Source organism: Argentina anserina, chromosome 2 (genome assembly GCF_933775445.1).
Source record: "Argentina anserina chromosome 2, drPotAnse1.1, whole genome shotgun sequence".
NCBI classification, from domain to species: Eukaryota; Viridiplantae; Streptophyta; class Magnoliopsida; order Rosales; family Rosaceae; genus Argentina; species Argentina anserina.
In genome coordinates, this window is record NC_065873.1 from 17,665,441 (window position 1) to 17,683,492 (window position 18,052).

At 37.1% G+C, this 18,052-nt stretch overlaps 2 protein-coding genes and 1 non-coding gene across 3 annotated transcripts; 2 read left to right on the plus strand and 1 right to left on the minus strand.

Annotated features, from left to right (window-relative positions):
- The first annotated feature begins 519 nt into the window (after positions 1 to 519).
- On the plus strand, positions 520 to 604 carry TRNAM-CAU (transfer RNA methionine (anticodon CAU)). Its single transcript is given in 2 exon segments — positions 520 to 557; positions 569 to 604. It is a non-coding gene; the product is annotated as a tRNA-Met (tRNA).
- Positions 605 to 635: 31 nt separating this feature from the next.
- On the plus strand, positions 636 to 5,489 carry LOC126782407 (guanine nucleotide-binding protein-like NSN1). The gene is made up of 9 exons (XM_050507647.1): positions 636 to 801; positions 1,089 to 1,330; positions 1,581 to 1,683; positions 1,797 to 1,970; positions 2,736 to 2,953; positions 3,087 to 3,351; positions 3,481 to 3,660; positions 3,757 to 3,968; positions 4,878 to 5,489. The coding sequence occupies exons 1-9, from the start codon at positions 783 to 785 to the stop codon at positions 5,271 to 5,273; spliced, it is 1,809 nt and encodes a 602-aa protein (XP_050363604.1). The 5' UTR covers positions 636 to 782; the 3' UTR covers positions 5,274 to 5,489.
- A 2,936-nt stretch (positions 5,490 to 8,425) lies between these two features.
- LOC126783463 (uncharacterized protein At4g13200, chloroplastic) lies at positions 8,426 to 10,734 on the minus strand. The gene is made up of 3 exons (XM_050508938.1): positions 10,458 to 10,734; positions 9,910 to 10,064; positions 8,426 to 8,983 (listed from the first exon to the last, which is right to left on the minus strand). Exons 1-3 carry the CDS (start codon positions 10,663 to 10,665, stop codon positions 8,744 to 8,746), a joined length of 603 nt encoding a protein of 200 aa, XP_050364895.1. The 5' UTR covers positions 10,666 to 10,734; the 3' UTR covers positions 8,426 to 8,743.
- Positions 10,735 to 18,052: the final 7,318 nt, after the last annotated feature.

The window sequence follows — 18,052 nt, forward strand, 5'->3', positions numbered from 1 at the left end:
AATTAGAGACGTTGCATGTACTTCTCATGAAATACACACGCATAACCAAAAAACAACCAAAGTGGAAAAATGTCTTCATTTCGTCTTGTAAACCTGATGTAAAACCCTTCTGTATAAGAACACAAATAGTGGTGGCCTTGTTAAAACTTTTTTCGGATAAAACTTCGGCGGGCAAACTCCAAACCAAAGAAAGAGTACCACCTACTGACCTACAAGCAAGTGCATTTCATAACGATGAATACGAATACAACACCAAGCCATTATAACACCAAAGTAACGGCCATCGATCAAAGTCTCCAACAAGGGCAGTCAAAACTTTCATTTGCAGTGGGTTGAGTGAGGATGCCAAGAAGCTAATGCAACGTACAACTTGAAGGGCTTCGACTAACTTATTCATAAGAATGATTAGCAGCTCCATCTAAATGACCTTTATGAAGTAGGTTCCTCGAAAAAACCTCGATCCTCAATTCCTGAACAAGACATTGAACTATTTGTGATTGTCTGTTCATCTTAACAAAGGGGGTGGTGGCGCAGTTGGCTAGCGCGTAGGTCTCATAGCTTCTGAGTTATCCTGAGGTCGAGAGTTCGAGCCTCTCTCACCCCAATTATTTTTGCACAATTCTTTTTGCTCTTTTCAGCCTTGCAAATTTCCAATTCTACCCTCACCTCCACTCAGTTATCCTTAAACCCTAATTCTCTGCCCAACAAAACCCAGAAGAGCGGCTACTCTGTTTACATATTAACCTATCTCAGCCAACTCTGAATAGCCAGCAGCATCAAAGATGGTCAAGAAAAGCAAAAGTAAGCCTAGCCAAAGCATTAATCTTAGTTTGATTGAATGATTGATTGAATTGGGAACTGGGTTACTTATTTTCATTGCAAAGCGTTCATCCTTTTGTTTTGTATTGACTAATTTATTGGTTTGGGGATTTGGGTTATTGTTTTCCACTGCAAAGTTTTCATTTTTTTGATTGGGATTGATTGGTTGATGTATTTGAGAATTTGGGTTCCTTTATTTCAATGCAAAGCATTCATCTTTATGTTTGGGTTCGATCGATTGAATGGTTTTGGGAACTGGGTTTGTGCAGAGAGCAAAAGTAAGAGAGTGCCTCTGAAGAAGAAGTACAAGGTGATAAGGAAGGTGAAGGAGCACCACAAGAAGAAGGCCAAGGAGGCAAAGAAGCTTGGCTTCCAGCGCAAGAAGGTTGAGAAGGACCCAGGTATCCCCAATGACTGGCCCTTCAAGGAGCAGGAGCTTAAGGCCCTCGAAGCTCGCCGTGCTCGTGTTATTGATGAGATTGAGCAGAAGAAAGCTGCCCGGAAAGAAAGGGTAATCATTTTTATGCTCAGTGAGTTAGATAATTCAGTAACACAAACTACAATTGCCAACTGTTGTGCATTAACTTTCAGCTTGACATTTGACATTAGATCGGAAGTGAAGTTTCTATCATCTTTATGTATCTTTACGTGTGTGTCCGAGCTTGTGGAGATATTTAGATGGAACACTGGAACAGCTTATCTGGTTTTAGTACTTGGTTTCATTTTTTAATTTGATAGTAAAATTCTTGATGCCCATTCAGGCTCAAAAGAGGAAGCTGGGAGAGTTAGAGGAGGACAACAACTCCAAATTGGATGAAGTTGAAAAGAGTACTGATGATTCGGCTGAATTTTCTAAGAATAGGGGTATGTTATTTCTCAGTTGTTTCTGGAAGATGTCTTACTGATGGTTCGGGTTGAGATTATTGTACCTTTTTCTATACTTTAATTGGTGGTTTTCAATTTTTCCCTACTTACAGATACGTCAGATAGGGCTTTCTACAAAGAGCTGGTTAAAGTTATTGAAGCATCAGATGTTATTTTGGAGGTTCTTGACGCTCGAGATCCCCTGGGTACACGATGTGTTGATATGGAAAAGATGGTCAGGAAGTCTGATCCTAACAAGCATCTTGTGTTACTTCTGAACAAAATTGGTAATGCGATAATTTCTTTCTCTCTCTCTCTCTCTCTCTCTCTCTCTCTCCCCCTTCCCACACACACAAGCACATGTGAGTGTGCTTTGTCTTTGTGTGCTACTACTCCTATAGGCAAATTGTTATATATGTGTGCTGGGTTTCTGTCAAACTGTAGATGCAAATAAGCTTCTTATATACCTACTTTCCTAATTCCCAATATACAAATGCCTTCTGTCAATGCACATGTTATTTTATACCACGTAATAGGAAACCTTTTCCACGCCAATTTTGAGAAAGCATAACCATCCCCGAAATTTCTTGTAAACTTAGATGCTCAACCTTATCCAGTTTTAAATGGCTTAAGAATAGTTGTCTGAGTGCTTTTATTTTATTATTTTTCTTCACAGATAAATTGACTAAAAGCCAAGCACATTAGTTGTATACCTTAACCTCAATGCACCTCTGTTGATATTTTTATCTGATATACTGTCCTCTGAAAGCGGTGAAGGAAGGAATTTTAGTATACACTATATATGCGTCGTTATATCTGTACTGTATATACAGCTGCAGAAATTATGTAAAAGATAGTAATAGATTTTCTTTCTGCACTCCACCTTCCCTTTTCATTTTTGCATTGACTCCTTTAGAACTTTAGAATGCCAGAAGCCATTAATTGTGGAGTTGAATCTTTATGATGCACCAGTTACCAGTACCTGATCTTTTCAATTGTTTTCCTGCATCAGCTCAAATCATTTATTGATAATGTGGTTTCTTTAATCTCAGATCTTATCCCGCGAGAAGCTGTTGAGAAGTGGCTCACATATCTTAGGGAAGAGTTGCCGGCTGTTGCCTTCAAGTGCAGCACCCAAGAACAAAAATCAAACTTAGGGTGGAAAGCCTCCTCTAAAAAATCTAAACCGAGCAACCTTTTGCAGACAAGTGATTGTCTAGGAGCTGAAACTCTTCTTAAATTGTTGAAGAACTATTCAAGAAGTCATGAGGTATCATTGGTTGTTTAATAATTCTCACATCTCTCTTATGACATTTTGGGCTTTTGTCACTTGTGCATGAGTTTTAATTTTGAGCAAGGCATCAAATGTTCTGAGTATAATTGTGAGCCTTTGTTTTTGGCAGATCAAGAAGTCGATTACAGTGGGTATTATTGGTCTGCCTAATGTTGGTAAGAGTAGTCTCATTAACAGTTTGAAGAGATGCCGTGTCGTCAATGTTGGTTCCACTCCAGGGTTAACAAGATCACTACAAGAAGTTCAGTTGGATAAAAATGTCAAATTGTTAGATTGCCCCGGTGTTGTCATGCTTAAGTCTACTGAAAATGATGCCTCTATAGCTCTTCGAAATTGCAAAAGAATCGAGAAGTTAGAGGATCCAATTGGTCCAGGTATTAAGTTAGAACATCTAAGAGTGTTTCAAAACTTGTGTGGGTTCCATTTGCTGCATATTGCAACCCTTTCAATGCTTTCTGAGTTTTGTTTAAAATATAAATAACACAATTTCCTTTTTTGAGCAGTGAAGGAAATTTTGAAGCTCTGCCCAGCCAGATTGTTGGTATCTATATATAAGCTCCCGAGCTTTGACACCGTAGATGACTTTCTACAGAAGGTGGCTACTGTTAGGGGTAAGCTGAAAAAGGGAGGTATAGTAGATATTGGAGCTGCAGCTAGAATTGTTCTGCATGACTGGAATGAGGGTATGCATTTGTATTTGTATATCCTTCATATAGGTGTTAAGGACAAGATTAGCCACAGAAAATGTAACTTGTAGATATATGTTCATCATGTTACAGGTAAGATTCCATACTACACTATGCCCCCTGCAAGGAGTCAAGAAGAACCTTCAGAGGCGAAAATTGTTTCAGAGCTGGGCAAGGCGTTGAACATTGACGAAGTATACAATGGAGAATCTTCATTCATTGGAAGCCTCAAATCTGTTAATGATTTCCATCCTGTTGAAGTTCCTCCTAGTTGCCCACTCAATTTTGATGAAAGTATGTTAGAGGTTAGTAATCTGCACTGATAATACCATAAGTTTTCCTATTCCAATGGCTGGTCTTTTTTTTTTTTTTTAAATTTCCAACAGGATTGTGAACTTCCCATTATAATCAACAGTGGGTTTGACCACTGTTCTGGTTGAGATATGCTTATTATGGGAATATACCTATGTAGCACCGACACTTCTAAGGTTGGAGTGTCGAAGTGTCCGACACTTCCCGACACTCCGACACGGCCCGACACTTCCCGACACCGTGTCCGACACTCCACGTGGCGTGTCATCAATATTGACTTTTTTGACACTTTCCCGACACTTAGACCGACACGCTACATCATAATTCCAATATGTCACGTTATTATTTTAAATTATAAAAACAGAAAATGAAAACTAAACAGACAAAAAAACCCAAATTTTATTTCAGTCTCATTGTTTTCCCTTTCTTCTTTCCTTATATTTATTTGTTTTGAATTGTTATGCAATGGAATGAACTTGAAACTTTAATTTGACATTATTTCATGTGTTATATATTTCTTTTATGCATTAATAAATATATTAAATTTTATATGAATTGCCGTGTCAGACGCCGTGTCGGGATCTATGTTTTTTAGATTTGCCGTATCGCGGTGTCGCACCGTGTCGGTGTCGCAGTGTCTGTGTCCGTGTCGGTGCAACATAGGAATATACTAACATGGTAGCCTGTTCACATTTTGATTTTTCCGGGTTAGAGTGCGAAAATGTCTTTTCTGTTTATTTTTAATTTTCTTTGTTCAGAGTATGTAAATTGAACTGTCTTTTGCATAGTAGAGATTTGCCCAAATGTTTCATAGAAACCCAGCTACTTTGATTATGAATTTGAATCACGTGGATGGTGATCAGCTTTAAATCCAACCTGATTGATTTGTTGTCATGCATCAGGATAATGCTGTACAAAGACCATCAATTCAAGCTGATGGAAGTCCTGATGATATGGTTGAGGAAGACGATGATCAGTCCATGAATGTTGTAGAGGATGATCCTGGCAAGGCAAAAGAGAAGACGGCTAATAAAACTAGCAAGCAGAATGAGAAATTGTACGGTGCTGAAGGTATGCTCAATACAAAGAAAAAGAAAGCAGAGAAGAAGTTGAGGAAAAAGGCCAAATCAGCTTCCAAGGATGCTATGGAAGATGATGATTATGATTTTAAAGTTGATTACGTCAAGAAGGGACCTGCCATGGATGTAAGTGATGGCATTGGGGGAAAGGATGACGATGAAATTGTTGGAAAAGTACCTATGTCTGGTATTGGATTTGATGATCCGGAGGAAGATTGAACTGTGTAATTGCAGGGGTACCTCCAAGTAAAATCCTGACGACGCCTTTATTTTTTTTATGTATTTCTTTTATTAGAGTGTTTTGTTCTTTCATATTTTATGATTATGCTCAGATTTTTGTGCGGGCTACAATTACGTATTAATCAAATCTTGTCGATTTCAGTTCTCTTGAACTGTTTCTCTATTAAAAGCCAAGACTTCTTTCTCCCAGACCAACAGACTGCCTTTTTTCATCATTTTTGCATACGTGGTTTAGCGTATATATAGTATAGACGTATAGTAGATCTATTATTGGACTAATGATGTTCCCATTTGAACTACTATGCAAACTCAGTATAGACGTATGGAATATCTGTTACACTTTCAGAAACTTGAGGGTTTAGGGGAAGTTTCATGCACCTCAGTACAAGCTCTCCTTTTTAGCATTTTTTGTTGATATGAGCTACCTGCAAATTGGACTGCTCGTCTAGCTTTAGGCTCAGATCATCGTGTAATCTACCCAATAGAAAGGAATCAGCTCCATCCTCAGTCAACTGCTGCTGCAGTAGTTGACGATCTATTTCCAAGAGAGCTTGAATGGATGACTCCTATCTATCTTCCCAATGCCTTCTTCCATTCAACAGCTAGCTTCTGCAAAATGAGAGCAGAAAATTCACATGTTTCAGCAGTCAGAAATGGAATCCATTTCAATAATCAAAACCTGAAAGATAACCAATATTGCGGAAGAATAACGAGGGTTTGGTACCTATTAGAATTGTAGATTTTGAAGCAAAGTTTCTGTGCATCTCAGACTTTGAAGATTAGTCACTGTATACTCATGTTTCGAACCTTCTATGCATTACTACATAGATTTATTCTAGGTGTACAAGACTGTTTAACTCGAGAACTGCCAATGGGGTGCCACAAATGGTTTGAGCACGCTAAGCTAATAAGAGCAAAAACCTGGACACCTATGCATGTAGAACGAGAATCTGAAAACAAATAAGAGTGCATACACGTGTATAAATAAAATGTAATTTATTGATAATCAAGCGCGAGGTTACAATCTTTGTGAACTCCTCGGATTCTATCTCCGTATGTAACTTGGCTCAAGGGTGACATGCACTTGATCTTGAGAATTTGAGTTTAGATTTGGATTTGATGAAGAACGAGCAATTTGGTAGCTTGATGATTCTTTGTGGACTTGAGTTTGGATTTGGATTTGATGAAAGAACGAGCAATTTGGTAGCTTGATGATTCTTCGTGGACTTGAGTTTGGATTTGGATTTGATGAAGAACGAGCGATTTGGTAGCTTGATGATTCTTCGTGGACTTGAGTTTGAATTTGGATTTGATGAAAAACGAGCGATTTGGTAGCTTGATGATTCTTCGTGGACTTGGGAGATTTCGGGATTTCTCGAGAGTGATCTTGCTCAAGTGATTTTCTCTCTTCTTCTTCAGTTCCATTTTCTTCATGTTAGAAGGGGTATTTATAGTATCAAGACTTCTATTTTATAGAATATTTTAATGACACTAAAATAATAGTTTTTTAATTGTATAATTAAATCACTATGTATTTTCTAATTAATTTAAAATTAGTTATTTTCATAACTAAATTAAACAGAAAATAATTGATTTAATTATAACCGTTAAGGAATTTATTAATTTAATCAAATGTCCGATTACCATTTCGAATCGTCAATGACATTCAATTTTCCAATTTACGTCGGAATCACGTAGCTTCAATTACGATCATCCATTTATGTGCTGACACAAGTTTTATTCGGATCCGCACTAACTTTGTTGACTTTTTGGCCACGTGTGCAATTTCATCGGGTTCTTAGTCGATTTAATCATTTAATGAAGATGATTAAATTTTATGTGTCTACAATGCCATTTTGGAGAGTGGAGAGGCTTTTGAGACAATATAGCCTCTAATAGAAGACAAGTACTAGTCAAATATGGTTAAGTGGAGAGACCTAAGGAGAGCATTTACATGGACGTTTTTTGGTTGAACCTTATAGCTTGTATTAAATGGAACATAAGCAGAGCATTTACATAGAAAACCAATTCAAGCAAATGTCTAAACAACTGACTAAACACAAAACATTTACATAGAAAATCACAAGGCCTAAAGTTATACCGCTTCCTTGAAGGCTTGATTATCTTCAGTAATACTTGCCTTTTAGAGTTTTGGTTTCGGTCATGTGTTGCACAAGACTCGTGTATTATCACACATCTGCACACAGGTATATCATATAGTTCTTGCATTATGTAGTCAATTCCATTGTCTTAAAAATTAACAGTATTCTTCTAGAATTTGTGCTGTGTGCACTACATTTCTCCACTTGATAAAGTCGCACTGCATATGATCTGTTGTTAGTTCTAAGAGCTGAATAAAATTAGTTGTACACAGAGTGTATAATGGTTTTCCTATCTTCAAACAAGAGCTCATGTTACTGGGATGCATTGCAAGCAGATGGACTTGTAATCGAGCATTTGGTGTCAGTTTCTTATGATTCTCGCACTCTTGGAGTGTGCAACTTAGTTCATGCATGGAAGATCTGCAACTGGACCGGATTCTAAGACTACAGGCCCTTCAAGTTTATACTTGTGTTCTTTCAAATATGTTTGTAGTTGGGATAAGGTCACTACCTCTTGTCCTACCTTACCTATTTTCTTTTGAGGGGCATAAGTCCTACATATAGCTGTGAACAGATTCAAGGGAAGCTACGATGCATCAGCCAAGGTTTATTTGGTTAAACCAAGCAAGCAACATAACTATTAGTCACCAATTTGATACCTGATCAATCAATCTTGAAACATCAAGTCTTAGTTTTCAAGAGTGGACATACAGCCCTTGGTAACTAGCAATTCTCCGAGCAGGTCGATGTAGCAGCTAGCAAGCAAAGCTCTTCTTGAACCATCGCCACTCAAGTCTCTCCCTATATTTTGATGGGGATAAGAAGAGTTTTGGCTTCATGGCTTTCTCCTCTAATTGTGCTTTGTTAAAATTTTGCTCATCTTTTGAGCTTCTACTCGTCAAAAATTATGACCTTAATAAATAGATGAAAATCGTTAAATTTGAACTTTCTACAAGTCAGAATGTTTTCCTCTTTGTTAAAGTAGATCATACAGGTCATACTTGGTCATCATAGGTTAGTCAAGGCATCTATAGGCTATAGCTTCGATGATAAATAGTAGAAGTTGATTGACAGACCGAAGACAAGCCCTTTGGACCAATGTCAAGCTAATATTGTCTTGTTCGATGTGAAAACAAAGTATTATGGTGTTCTAAGGAAGCAAAGTGTATCATCTATGTATCTTATAAGAGACTCAATTTATGCAATTATGCCATATTTATTCATACCCAATTACCCATATGCCTTAAAAGACTAATAGCTTATCTTTTGAAACGATAAAGTGGTGAACTACACCACATTTGAACCAACTGCCCTGGCTCAACGTAAGATATTCTAACAATCAGATGGTCAATCATCAATTGGCACCTCTGAAGCAGTATCCTGGTCGGCTGGCCCTGGTTCATCCTCAGTTATTACGGGGGTGACGCCAGTACTGGTGGTGGTTGTTGGGGTTATTGGAGAAACCTCGTTGGTGATGGTGACTGGTGTTATACCATCTGTAGTTGATTTTGAAACAATTCCTTGTGCCTCTGCAGCCTCATGAGCTGCTTTCTCTTTCGCTTTCTTAGCTCTTTCCAGTACGTCTGCCTGTGAATAACCAATAACGAACGAATAGGCTTCTTTAGTGTGCATAAATTGACAAGTGATGCAGAGCGACTACTGTCCATTATGATATATACCATACCCAAACCAAACCTATGACAACCGGAATTGTTATATTGACAATCTTACACTATCTGGACAATGTACATAATGATATGGTCATTCAGTTGTGGTGTAAAACTGCACATTAAAGCTTGTTCATCTGTAAAGCAGAATGGTGTAAAAGAAAGAGTTTAATTCGTAAAACCGTAAAATCCGTATCTGTAAAACTGTACAGAAGCAAAAGGGTTTAATTTGTTTGCATTGAAGCTTCATCCCCTCAAAGTTGGGAGTATGAAAGTGAAAGATAACTGTTTAAGGACAATCCAATTTCTGTCTGATGCATGTATGATATGGTTATCTGATGTATTAGAACTGTAGCTCAAAGTGCAAAGTTAGGTGAAACTGAGTAGAGAAGCAAAAGGGTTTAACTTGATTTGCAATAACGGTTCAGCCCCTCAAAATTGTAACATGGGAGAAGCTTTTGCTCTAAAGAAGAGCTACAGTGCACTTGAAAGGCAGAATGGTGTGAAAAGTAAGAGCAATACGTTATGAAAAAAGAAAAAAGAGTAGAGATTATGTAAATCGGTGTATATGCAAGATGATGTAATGTAAAGTAGAGTGATTGAGAAACTAACTACTGCATCAAGAATAGGAACAAAAGGATCTACATTTGATTTCAGATTTAGCATCAACCCCTTAAATTGCAATCATGATAGGCATTTCTGTTTCAAGAACATACAAACTTCTGAAACAAGCTTGAAGAATACTATCCACAATGCTCGACATTCATTGAAGCCAACAGATGATTCATGAAATAGAGAAAAGGAGTTTATGAATAGTTTGTATCGAAACGACTTCAGTTTTCTCACCTGAAATTCCTCTACTTGCTTTTGTTGCTCAGCTTGCAGCCTACCAATTGTACTCAAAAACTCGCCGACACTGGACTCAATTCGATCATTCAGTGCCTCGGCTAGAGCTTTTCCCAAGAAAAAGGCATCTAGAACACTCTTGCTATCACTCTCACCTGCAAAACCACACATACATTTCTCAATTCTCTGCAGATCCAATTCTTAACCCCTCTCCTTCTCCAATAAAAAATGACAGTTCTCTATTCTTTTTCTTCAATCGTACATGAAATAGACAATACATACAACTCACAACCCAAGTCACTTCACTATGAAACTCACAGTTATAGCGATCCAAAAGCTAAATCTTCATTTCTTTGTACCAAACTAAAAATATTGCTGAATTGAATTCAGAAACCGACCAATCTTAACAATAAATATCCATGAACACCAAATCATAACAGACGATTTTCACCAATCTGTTCTTGATTTTCCCAAGTTTTACGAAGAACCCAGTTCATACAAACCAATTTCGAATCAAGGAAAAGCTTTGAGAACAGAGTCAGCCATACCAGGTCCAGTACTGCAGTGAACTCTGCTGCAACTCCTAGACCCCTTAACCCCATAAAGCCCGAACCTTTCGAGCTTCAGATCCAAGGACCTCACCCTGTGAACACCAACAGAGGTGGAAGCATGGCTGTAACAGCTGGTTTTGAGTTTACACACCAGAGATGAAGAATGTGGGGAAACTGAAGCTGAAGCTAGAACCCCACTAATCATTTTGAGTAGAACTCAAGAGTCTCTCTCTGTCTCTTTCTTTCTTTCTTTCTTTCTTTCTTTTCTCTCTGTTTTTCTCGCTTAGTCAAAATCTGAGGACGAAGAATAAGAATCTATGGAGGTTCGGACAGCCGCAGAATAGGGAAAACGTGGGTCGGGTCGAGACCGATGGTAACTAGGTGGGTCTGACATGCCCTACACTGTGGGACCCACGGGAAAGTGGTTTGAGGTTTTAAAGATCTTTCTCCTCCTCCATGGCCAAACAAAAGTAGGAACCACTTTGAACTTGGGATAACATTTCCCTCGTGTAACTATCACAGTCGCTGTCACGGCAGAGTTGTTTTTTTTTTTTTTAAGAATATCGTCACGGTGGAGTTTGATTCTCTAAATCGTACTTGTAATGTAGGATTTAAAATCATGCGATGTTATGTTGACTCGAATTAGGCTCGATTTATGGTGTAATATTTGGATCTTTTTCAACATTTTTTTTCACGAGTCGTATTCATTATTAGTTATTAATTTATTATACACGGAATAGAAGAAACATGACCTCATTCATATTATAAGCTCTACGTATATGAGATTATCATCAAATTCCATCATTTTTGCTATAAATGCTCGGTCACAGTTAACATGCATAATGCATCCGTAATAGAGTCGGTTTCTCCAATATCAAGTTGTTGGGTATTAGGTCAGCTCAAAAACATAGAATTTGCTAAGAGCAAGTTGTTAGGTAACAGTTACCTAAATGCCGAGTTTGGTGAGAGTAAACATCAATCGGTTTGTAAGCTCTAGATACTTAGATAGAGTGTCAAAAATTGGTTATGAAATTTAATCTCTTTGCCCCCAAGTGCCAAAGAATTCGTTTTATAGCACTGTATTCAACAAGTTTCTAGTTATCGTTGCATGACTTGTACTACCATCGTCAGTTCATTACGTGCTTCAGAAAGTCATTCCATTCATTTAAAAACAAAAACAAAAAGTCTTTCTATTTAATTGTATGATTTGTATCACTTGTGTAATTTGTTATCTGCTGTGATATTTCTTTCTCTAAGATAATCAGAATTCAGTACATATTCAATCTTAAAACAACAAAAAACAAAACAAAAAACCTTGATGTAAATTTCTAGCTTTAGCTCGAAGGTGAGGCATATGGATGATGTAAACGTGTAATGCATTCTATTATTGTCATTCATATATAGGAGGCGGATACATTATTCAAGTTACTGCCAAGCACATGCAAGACCCCATACATTCATCTAACTGTAGGATGCAATAAAAGCCTCTCATCATATCCCCAACCAATGGACCGAAAAATTGAAAATTTCGTCAAAACATCGGTGATATTTCATTTTTTTTTCACATGAGAATATTTTTTTTCTTACTAATTTGATTTCGAACGAAAATTATAGAAATTTCTTGAAATATTGCGATATTTTCGATATATCACAATATTATGATAAATTTTTGACCGTTGACCATACGTAGAGGACGCCACGTGGCACCGTCCCCCAACCTAAATTTCCACCAAAATCAAACACTGTAAGTGAGGGATTCAAACCCTGCTCTGCAGGTAGAAGGCTATAACCCTTAGCCAACCCAGCTAAGCATGCAAATTGTTATATATCTGATCTTTATAGTATATACAGACTTCTACCAAACTACAAGTTATTCACCTACGGAAAATATAATGTTCATGCATTATTCATTGCACAAATACTATCCATTTCTTTTATTCTTTTTTTAGTTCTTACTTCTTAGGTTCTTTCATATACCTTCTATATTGTAATGAATTTTGTGATACAAATTACTACAACGTTATCGACTAATAGTTAACTCACTATAGACTAATAGTTATACAAGATATTCTTATGAAATATATTAGTTCAAAATTTTCATTTTTTTAATTTCCATCAATTTCTCAATTATTTTTTAAAATTAATATTTCCTCGAAATTTTTATTTTTTGAACCCTCGATATTTCCACAATCATCAAAATTTTAGTACTTGCCCCCAACTGTTTGGAACAGCAGCTTCAATAATTTTACTAACTGTTGTTGATCAATGATGAAACTTCAGTTCTCCTACTTGGGTCTTTTGCATATATTTCCTCACCACGAATCACCCAAGTATATAGTAAGATTCGTAAAAAAAAACGTACGTGACCATTTGAAGTTGAAATATCATAGGACGGTCTCCTCCATATGAGGTTCGAAAAAGCGCTAGACGGTATGTAGGCGGACATCTACCTCTTACCGTCTAGACGGTTAGGCAGATTCAAATTACTAATATTTATTTATTTTTATACATGTATTTAAACTATTTATATGTTTAAAATATATAATAATGTTCAATATTAATTTTCAAAATAGTATAAACTCAAAATTACTTAAGTTCAAAGTTCATACAAAAATATTAAAATAAAAGATAAATTATAAAACAAATGCAAGACTAAAATCTTAAGTTATTCTTCTCCAAATATTTCACTAACTTCTTTAGTATCAAACTCAATATCAATTTTTTTTCCTCATCTTCCGCGTTATCATCTGAAATAAAATATTCATTATGAATTCTTTTACTTCCACTACGTTTTATTTTATTTTTATTTTTTAAAAGTCTACTGATTTTTACCGCTGAGAAATGCCATGGACCGCCTAAGTGGCCACCAAATCCCTCTAACGCCACAAATGACCGAATAAGCAAACACTGTGGCAGTGACTTGCCTCCAAGTGCCTAAGTGGCTGCTTTTTAGAACAATGCCTCCATATATTGATGGGAGATTTCACTAAATAGTACCACAACTATTGCCCATTCTAATCTTAATACTTCACTTTTAAAAACTATCACATTTGTATCTCAAGTCTCTATCCCAAATTTTGGTTCCTTTCATCAACTAATACCGTTAATGACTTCATCTCACACCAATTTTCAAAGAGATTTTCGTCACTTCATTTCCCTCGAATTTCAACTTCTATGGGGATATTGTATCAGATTCTAAATATCACTGATATATCGGCCGATATATTTGACATTTAGGACATTGGTTACAATAAAATGTTCAAAAGCTCTATCATAGGCAGTTAAATGTTTCAAAAGCAAAAGAAAATGTTAATTTATTTTGTTATGAAATTGTATATATTTATCAACCTGTTTTTTTTAATAGAAGTAGAAATTGGAGGGAAATAAAAGTTTAAATTGGAGGGAAATAAAATGATGAAAATACCTTTAAAAATTGGTGTGAAATGAAGCCATTAATAGTCTTAGTTGACGGAAGGAACCAAAATTTGGCTAAAATAGAGACTTGAGGTACCAATGTGATAGTTTCCAAATGTGAGGTACTAAAAGTTAAAATAATCGATTATTAACATATTATTCGGTGAAATCTCCCTATATTGATATATATCTGCAAACAAACCCAAGAACAACACTACCCTCACCTAGGGCTGTCAATGGGTCGTGTCGGGTTGGGTTTGTGTCGGGTCAAGGTGTCTCGTGTGTCATAAAAAATAAACTCAAACTCAACCCATTTAATAATCGTGTTAAAAATTTAAACTCAAACCCAACCCATTTATTAAACGGGTTATCCGTTTTTAACCCATTTAATAAATATATTTGTTGTTTTAGATAAGATAACTAACTAAAACAATAATCAAATAAAAAAATTTATTGTTTTACCCAAAATTCTAGTTCAAAATGAGAAAAAACTTACTAAATCTTTATATACATATAATATTACCATTATAAATAGCTTGTGTACGCGTATTTTATATATAATTTAGTTCAACTCTTTTATTAAACGTGTCATGCGAGTTCATTTCCTGTTAGCGGGTTAACCCGTCGTTGACCCGTTTATTAAATGGGTCATGGCGGTTTGACCCGCCGCTGACCCGCTTTTTAATCGTGCGGGTTCAACCCACTTTATTTCGTGCGGGTTTCGAGTTGTGATATCGGGTCGTGTCGAAATTGACAGCCCTACCCCCACCATTTGAAATTGGGATATAGTAACAAATTAACAATCGAGCATCTGTTTTAATAATCCATAGAATATGTTAATTTTATAGATTAGAGTTAATTAGATTTTATTATATTGATATATCCGTATTTTATTGGATTCACAAGTCCACATTGTATTGTAACTATTATAAATAAAATTAGAATTTTCATTTTAATTTCCAAAATGCTAATGGGACACTTGCGAAGAATAATTGTGTCTCCCCACGTGAGCGGATTGAACACAAGCATTAGTAAGCATTGTTTTTGGTTTACCAAAATAAAATTAAACCCAGATAAATTCATTTTGTATGTCATTTATGTTTGCCAAACGAAAACACATGGTCATATAAAAGGTAGTAGCTAAGATGCATGGACATGGATACGGATGTCCGTATTTGACACAATACAATATGCGGATACGATAAATAAAAAAAATTAGACACGGACACGTGATGGATATGTTTATATATATATATTAACTAATTAAAAAATTGTGTTACACGTATTAGTTATTACTAAGCAATAAGTAAATACAAAGAACCATGCATACATTATTTATTGAAAAGGAAGTATAAAATATGTGTTCAAATTTCAATAATAGTAAAAACTAAACTCAAAATTCTCAATTCATGGTAGTAACCTAGCAGGGAATTGATAGTTGTTTTTCTTTGTAACTGGACAAAACTTTTAGCACGTAATAGGTACAAAAGTAATTATCCACAACTACTCCTCCAAACACACCAATCATTTCTCAATCTCATAATTGAGAAGACCACACTGCCATGAGTGTCCTCCAAATCGTGTCTGATCGCCACACCTTCGTCTTCTACCTCCTCCCCCTCTGCTTGACGTCTTTGATCGCCGCACCTTCTTTCTCTGTACTATAGGGATTCGACCTCGCTTTAATAAGGGAGAAGCTCGACAGCGACGCATAGAGCCTGAGGGCGACAACTTTGTTGCTGAAGCCAAGACGATGGCAGTGAAGCCATGACAACGCCTCTTGAAGCCTCGACGACTAGCGAGGGAGGCCCAAAGCCTCGAGGACAAAAGCTGATCTGATATGATTTGACAGATCTCGATGCCTCACTGACGACACCTCGCCGTAGATATCTCGATCAACATCACACCTTGATTCCCTAATGACGTCGAAACAGAGAAAAAAATGGACATTTGAAACCCGCCACCGACCACCGCAAAGCCTTCGCCTTTGCGTGTCCAGATCGTATTCAAGCTTGAATACACGTGTCTAGAACTCTAGATCATATCCAAGCAAGTATATGCACGTTCAAAACGTATCCAAGCAAAGCAAATGCGGGTCCGGCTAGGCCTTATCATTTAGCCCCCAAATTCAAAAAGCCCGTGGAGGCCCGCAAACCCGATGAGCTTTACTCGGCCAATGACCCGTGAGAAAGCCCGCTTCCATCGGTAGAGAGCCGGGCTTAGTTTAGAGATGTGAAACCCGGTCCGGCCCGTGGGCCAGGCCTGCCAAAAACCCACCAAGAGAATAAAATATTATACATGCATATAATATATTATAGAGGTGGCAAACGGGCCGGCCCGGTCCATTTTAAACGGGCCAAAACTGTGCTCGTGTCGTGCTTGGGCCGGCCCTGGCCCACAACCAAAGTCCATGTCGAGCCGGGCCCTAGCCCGTGTCGGGTCAAGAAGCGGGCTGGCCCGGCCCATTAGCATTATATGACACAATTAAAATAAAAAATATTATGTACTTTGAATATTTGTTTTATATAACTATTTATATAAGTAAAATAAATAAAATACTACAACACATTTCATAATCTTATTTTTTAAATGTTATGTATCTCAAAATAATGACGTTTTATTCAGTATTTTAATAATATTTGTGAAATATTGTAGTTAAAATAATGAAATAATCAATAGATTTTAATTAAAAAAGTATACTATTGAAGTTTAATAATGATAATTGTTTAAATATTGATATAAATAATATAAAATTATGTGTTTAACGGGTCGGCCCATGAATTAATCGTGCTCGGGTCGTGCCGGGCTAAAAACGGGCTCGGGCCAATGAGCCAAAATATCTCCGCCCAGCCCGGCCCATTACAACAACAGGCTCGGGCTCGGGCCGGACCAATTTTTAACGTGTCGGGTCCGGGCCGGGTTCGGGTTTTTGGGCCTATTTGCCACCTCTAATTATACATATATCAATTATGTCTTTTTGGTAATAATTATACATAAAATATTATATATGTTAATAATATTAGATTTAAAATTTTATATTTCTTTAAATTATAATTTTATACTAGATTTAAAATAAATTTGTAGCATTATGAAGCAACAATATTGTGAGCCCCTGAAAAATTCATTTATCTTTCCGGTATTATTGTCACGCTAACCGACATTTTTCCGAGATGTCAAATTTTTAGTCTATTATTTTTGTGTCGAACTACGCGTCATCACTAGCGCGGGAGTATTCGCGGAATATATTTCCGACGCTCGGTTATTTTTTACGCATTTACGAAGTTAACGGTTTTTAAATTATAATTTCAAAAATTACATTTCTTGGATTTTTAAATTTTGGCCTTTAATCTCCTTTGTGTAATCTAGGCCGTTGATTTCCTTAAAGGGAGAGAGCTCACCCGAGGCTCTCACACACACAATTCTTTTTTTTTTCTTTTCTTTCCTTTTATTCTCTTCTCTCCCTTCTTTCTTCTTCCTCTCCCCGCACCCTCTCTAGACATCTCTCTCAAAAAACCCAGAAAAGGCCTTGTCTTTGACCAGTAACGCAGCCGTCGTCCGCCCACCAATGGCCACGAGACCACCGCCATTCTCTCTCTCTCTCTCTCTCTCTCTCTCTCTTCCAGATATGCAAGACCTAGTCCTTGCATCTCGGATTCAAGCCACCCTCCGGCGAGTCCGAAATCGAGCAATACAACACCGACGATCCTCCGACGAGGTTTTGGACGCCGGCGCGATTCCTTCCTCTTTTCTGGTAAACTCTTGGCCTCCCTTTCATTCCCAAACTCTTATATTCTTTTATTTGTGATTAAACCAAGCCTTAACCCCATTGTTTTTTGAGTTTTGTCTCCGGCCGAGTCCGACGACCTTTTTCTTCAATTATGCAGGCGAGTTTCGGTTTCCGGGAGCTTTATGAAGCTTGGAGAGGCAGCATGAAAGTTTGGGAGGCGAGATCAATGCCCTTGTAGACCTCTTTCCGGTGCTTCATGGAGGTATTAAACAAACTCAAAGCCTCTTGTTTTTGGTATGGTTGTGTTCGAATTGTTGTTTCAATTCGTTTGGTATACTTGCATGTCGATTTGGAGTGGATTAGAGTAGGTTTTGTGATCAGAGGTGAAGGGTAAAAACTATTGTTTTTAATGTTTGAAACGTACATGTGTACTATTTTACTGCCCCTATGA

Bases quoted from the DNA above. Each gene is read 5' to 3' on its own strand.
- LOC126782407 (XM_050507647.1), top strand. The intron at 2,954-3,086 runs GTATCATTGGTT...TGTTTTTGGCAG, and splicing joins ACTATTCAAGAAGTCATGAG to ATCAAGAAGTCGATTACAGT. The intron at 3,352-3,480 runs GTATTAAGTTAG...TTTTTTGAGCAG, and splicing joins AGAGGATCCAATTGGTCCAG to TGAAGGAAATTTTGAAGCTC.
- LOC126783463 (XM_050508938.1), bottom strand. From the start codon at position 10,665: ATGATTAGTGGGGTTCTAGCTTCAGCTTCAGTTTCCCCACATTCTTCA. The intron at 10,065-10,457 runs GTATGGCTGACT...GTGGTTTTGCAG, and splicing joins TCACTGCAGTACTGGACCTG to GTGAGAGTGATAGCAAGAGT. The intron at 8,984-9,909 runs GTGAGAAAACTG...GGTTATTCACAG, and splicing joins AGCAAGTAGAGGAATTTCAG to GCAGACGTACTGGAAAGAGC.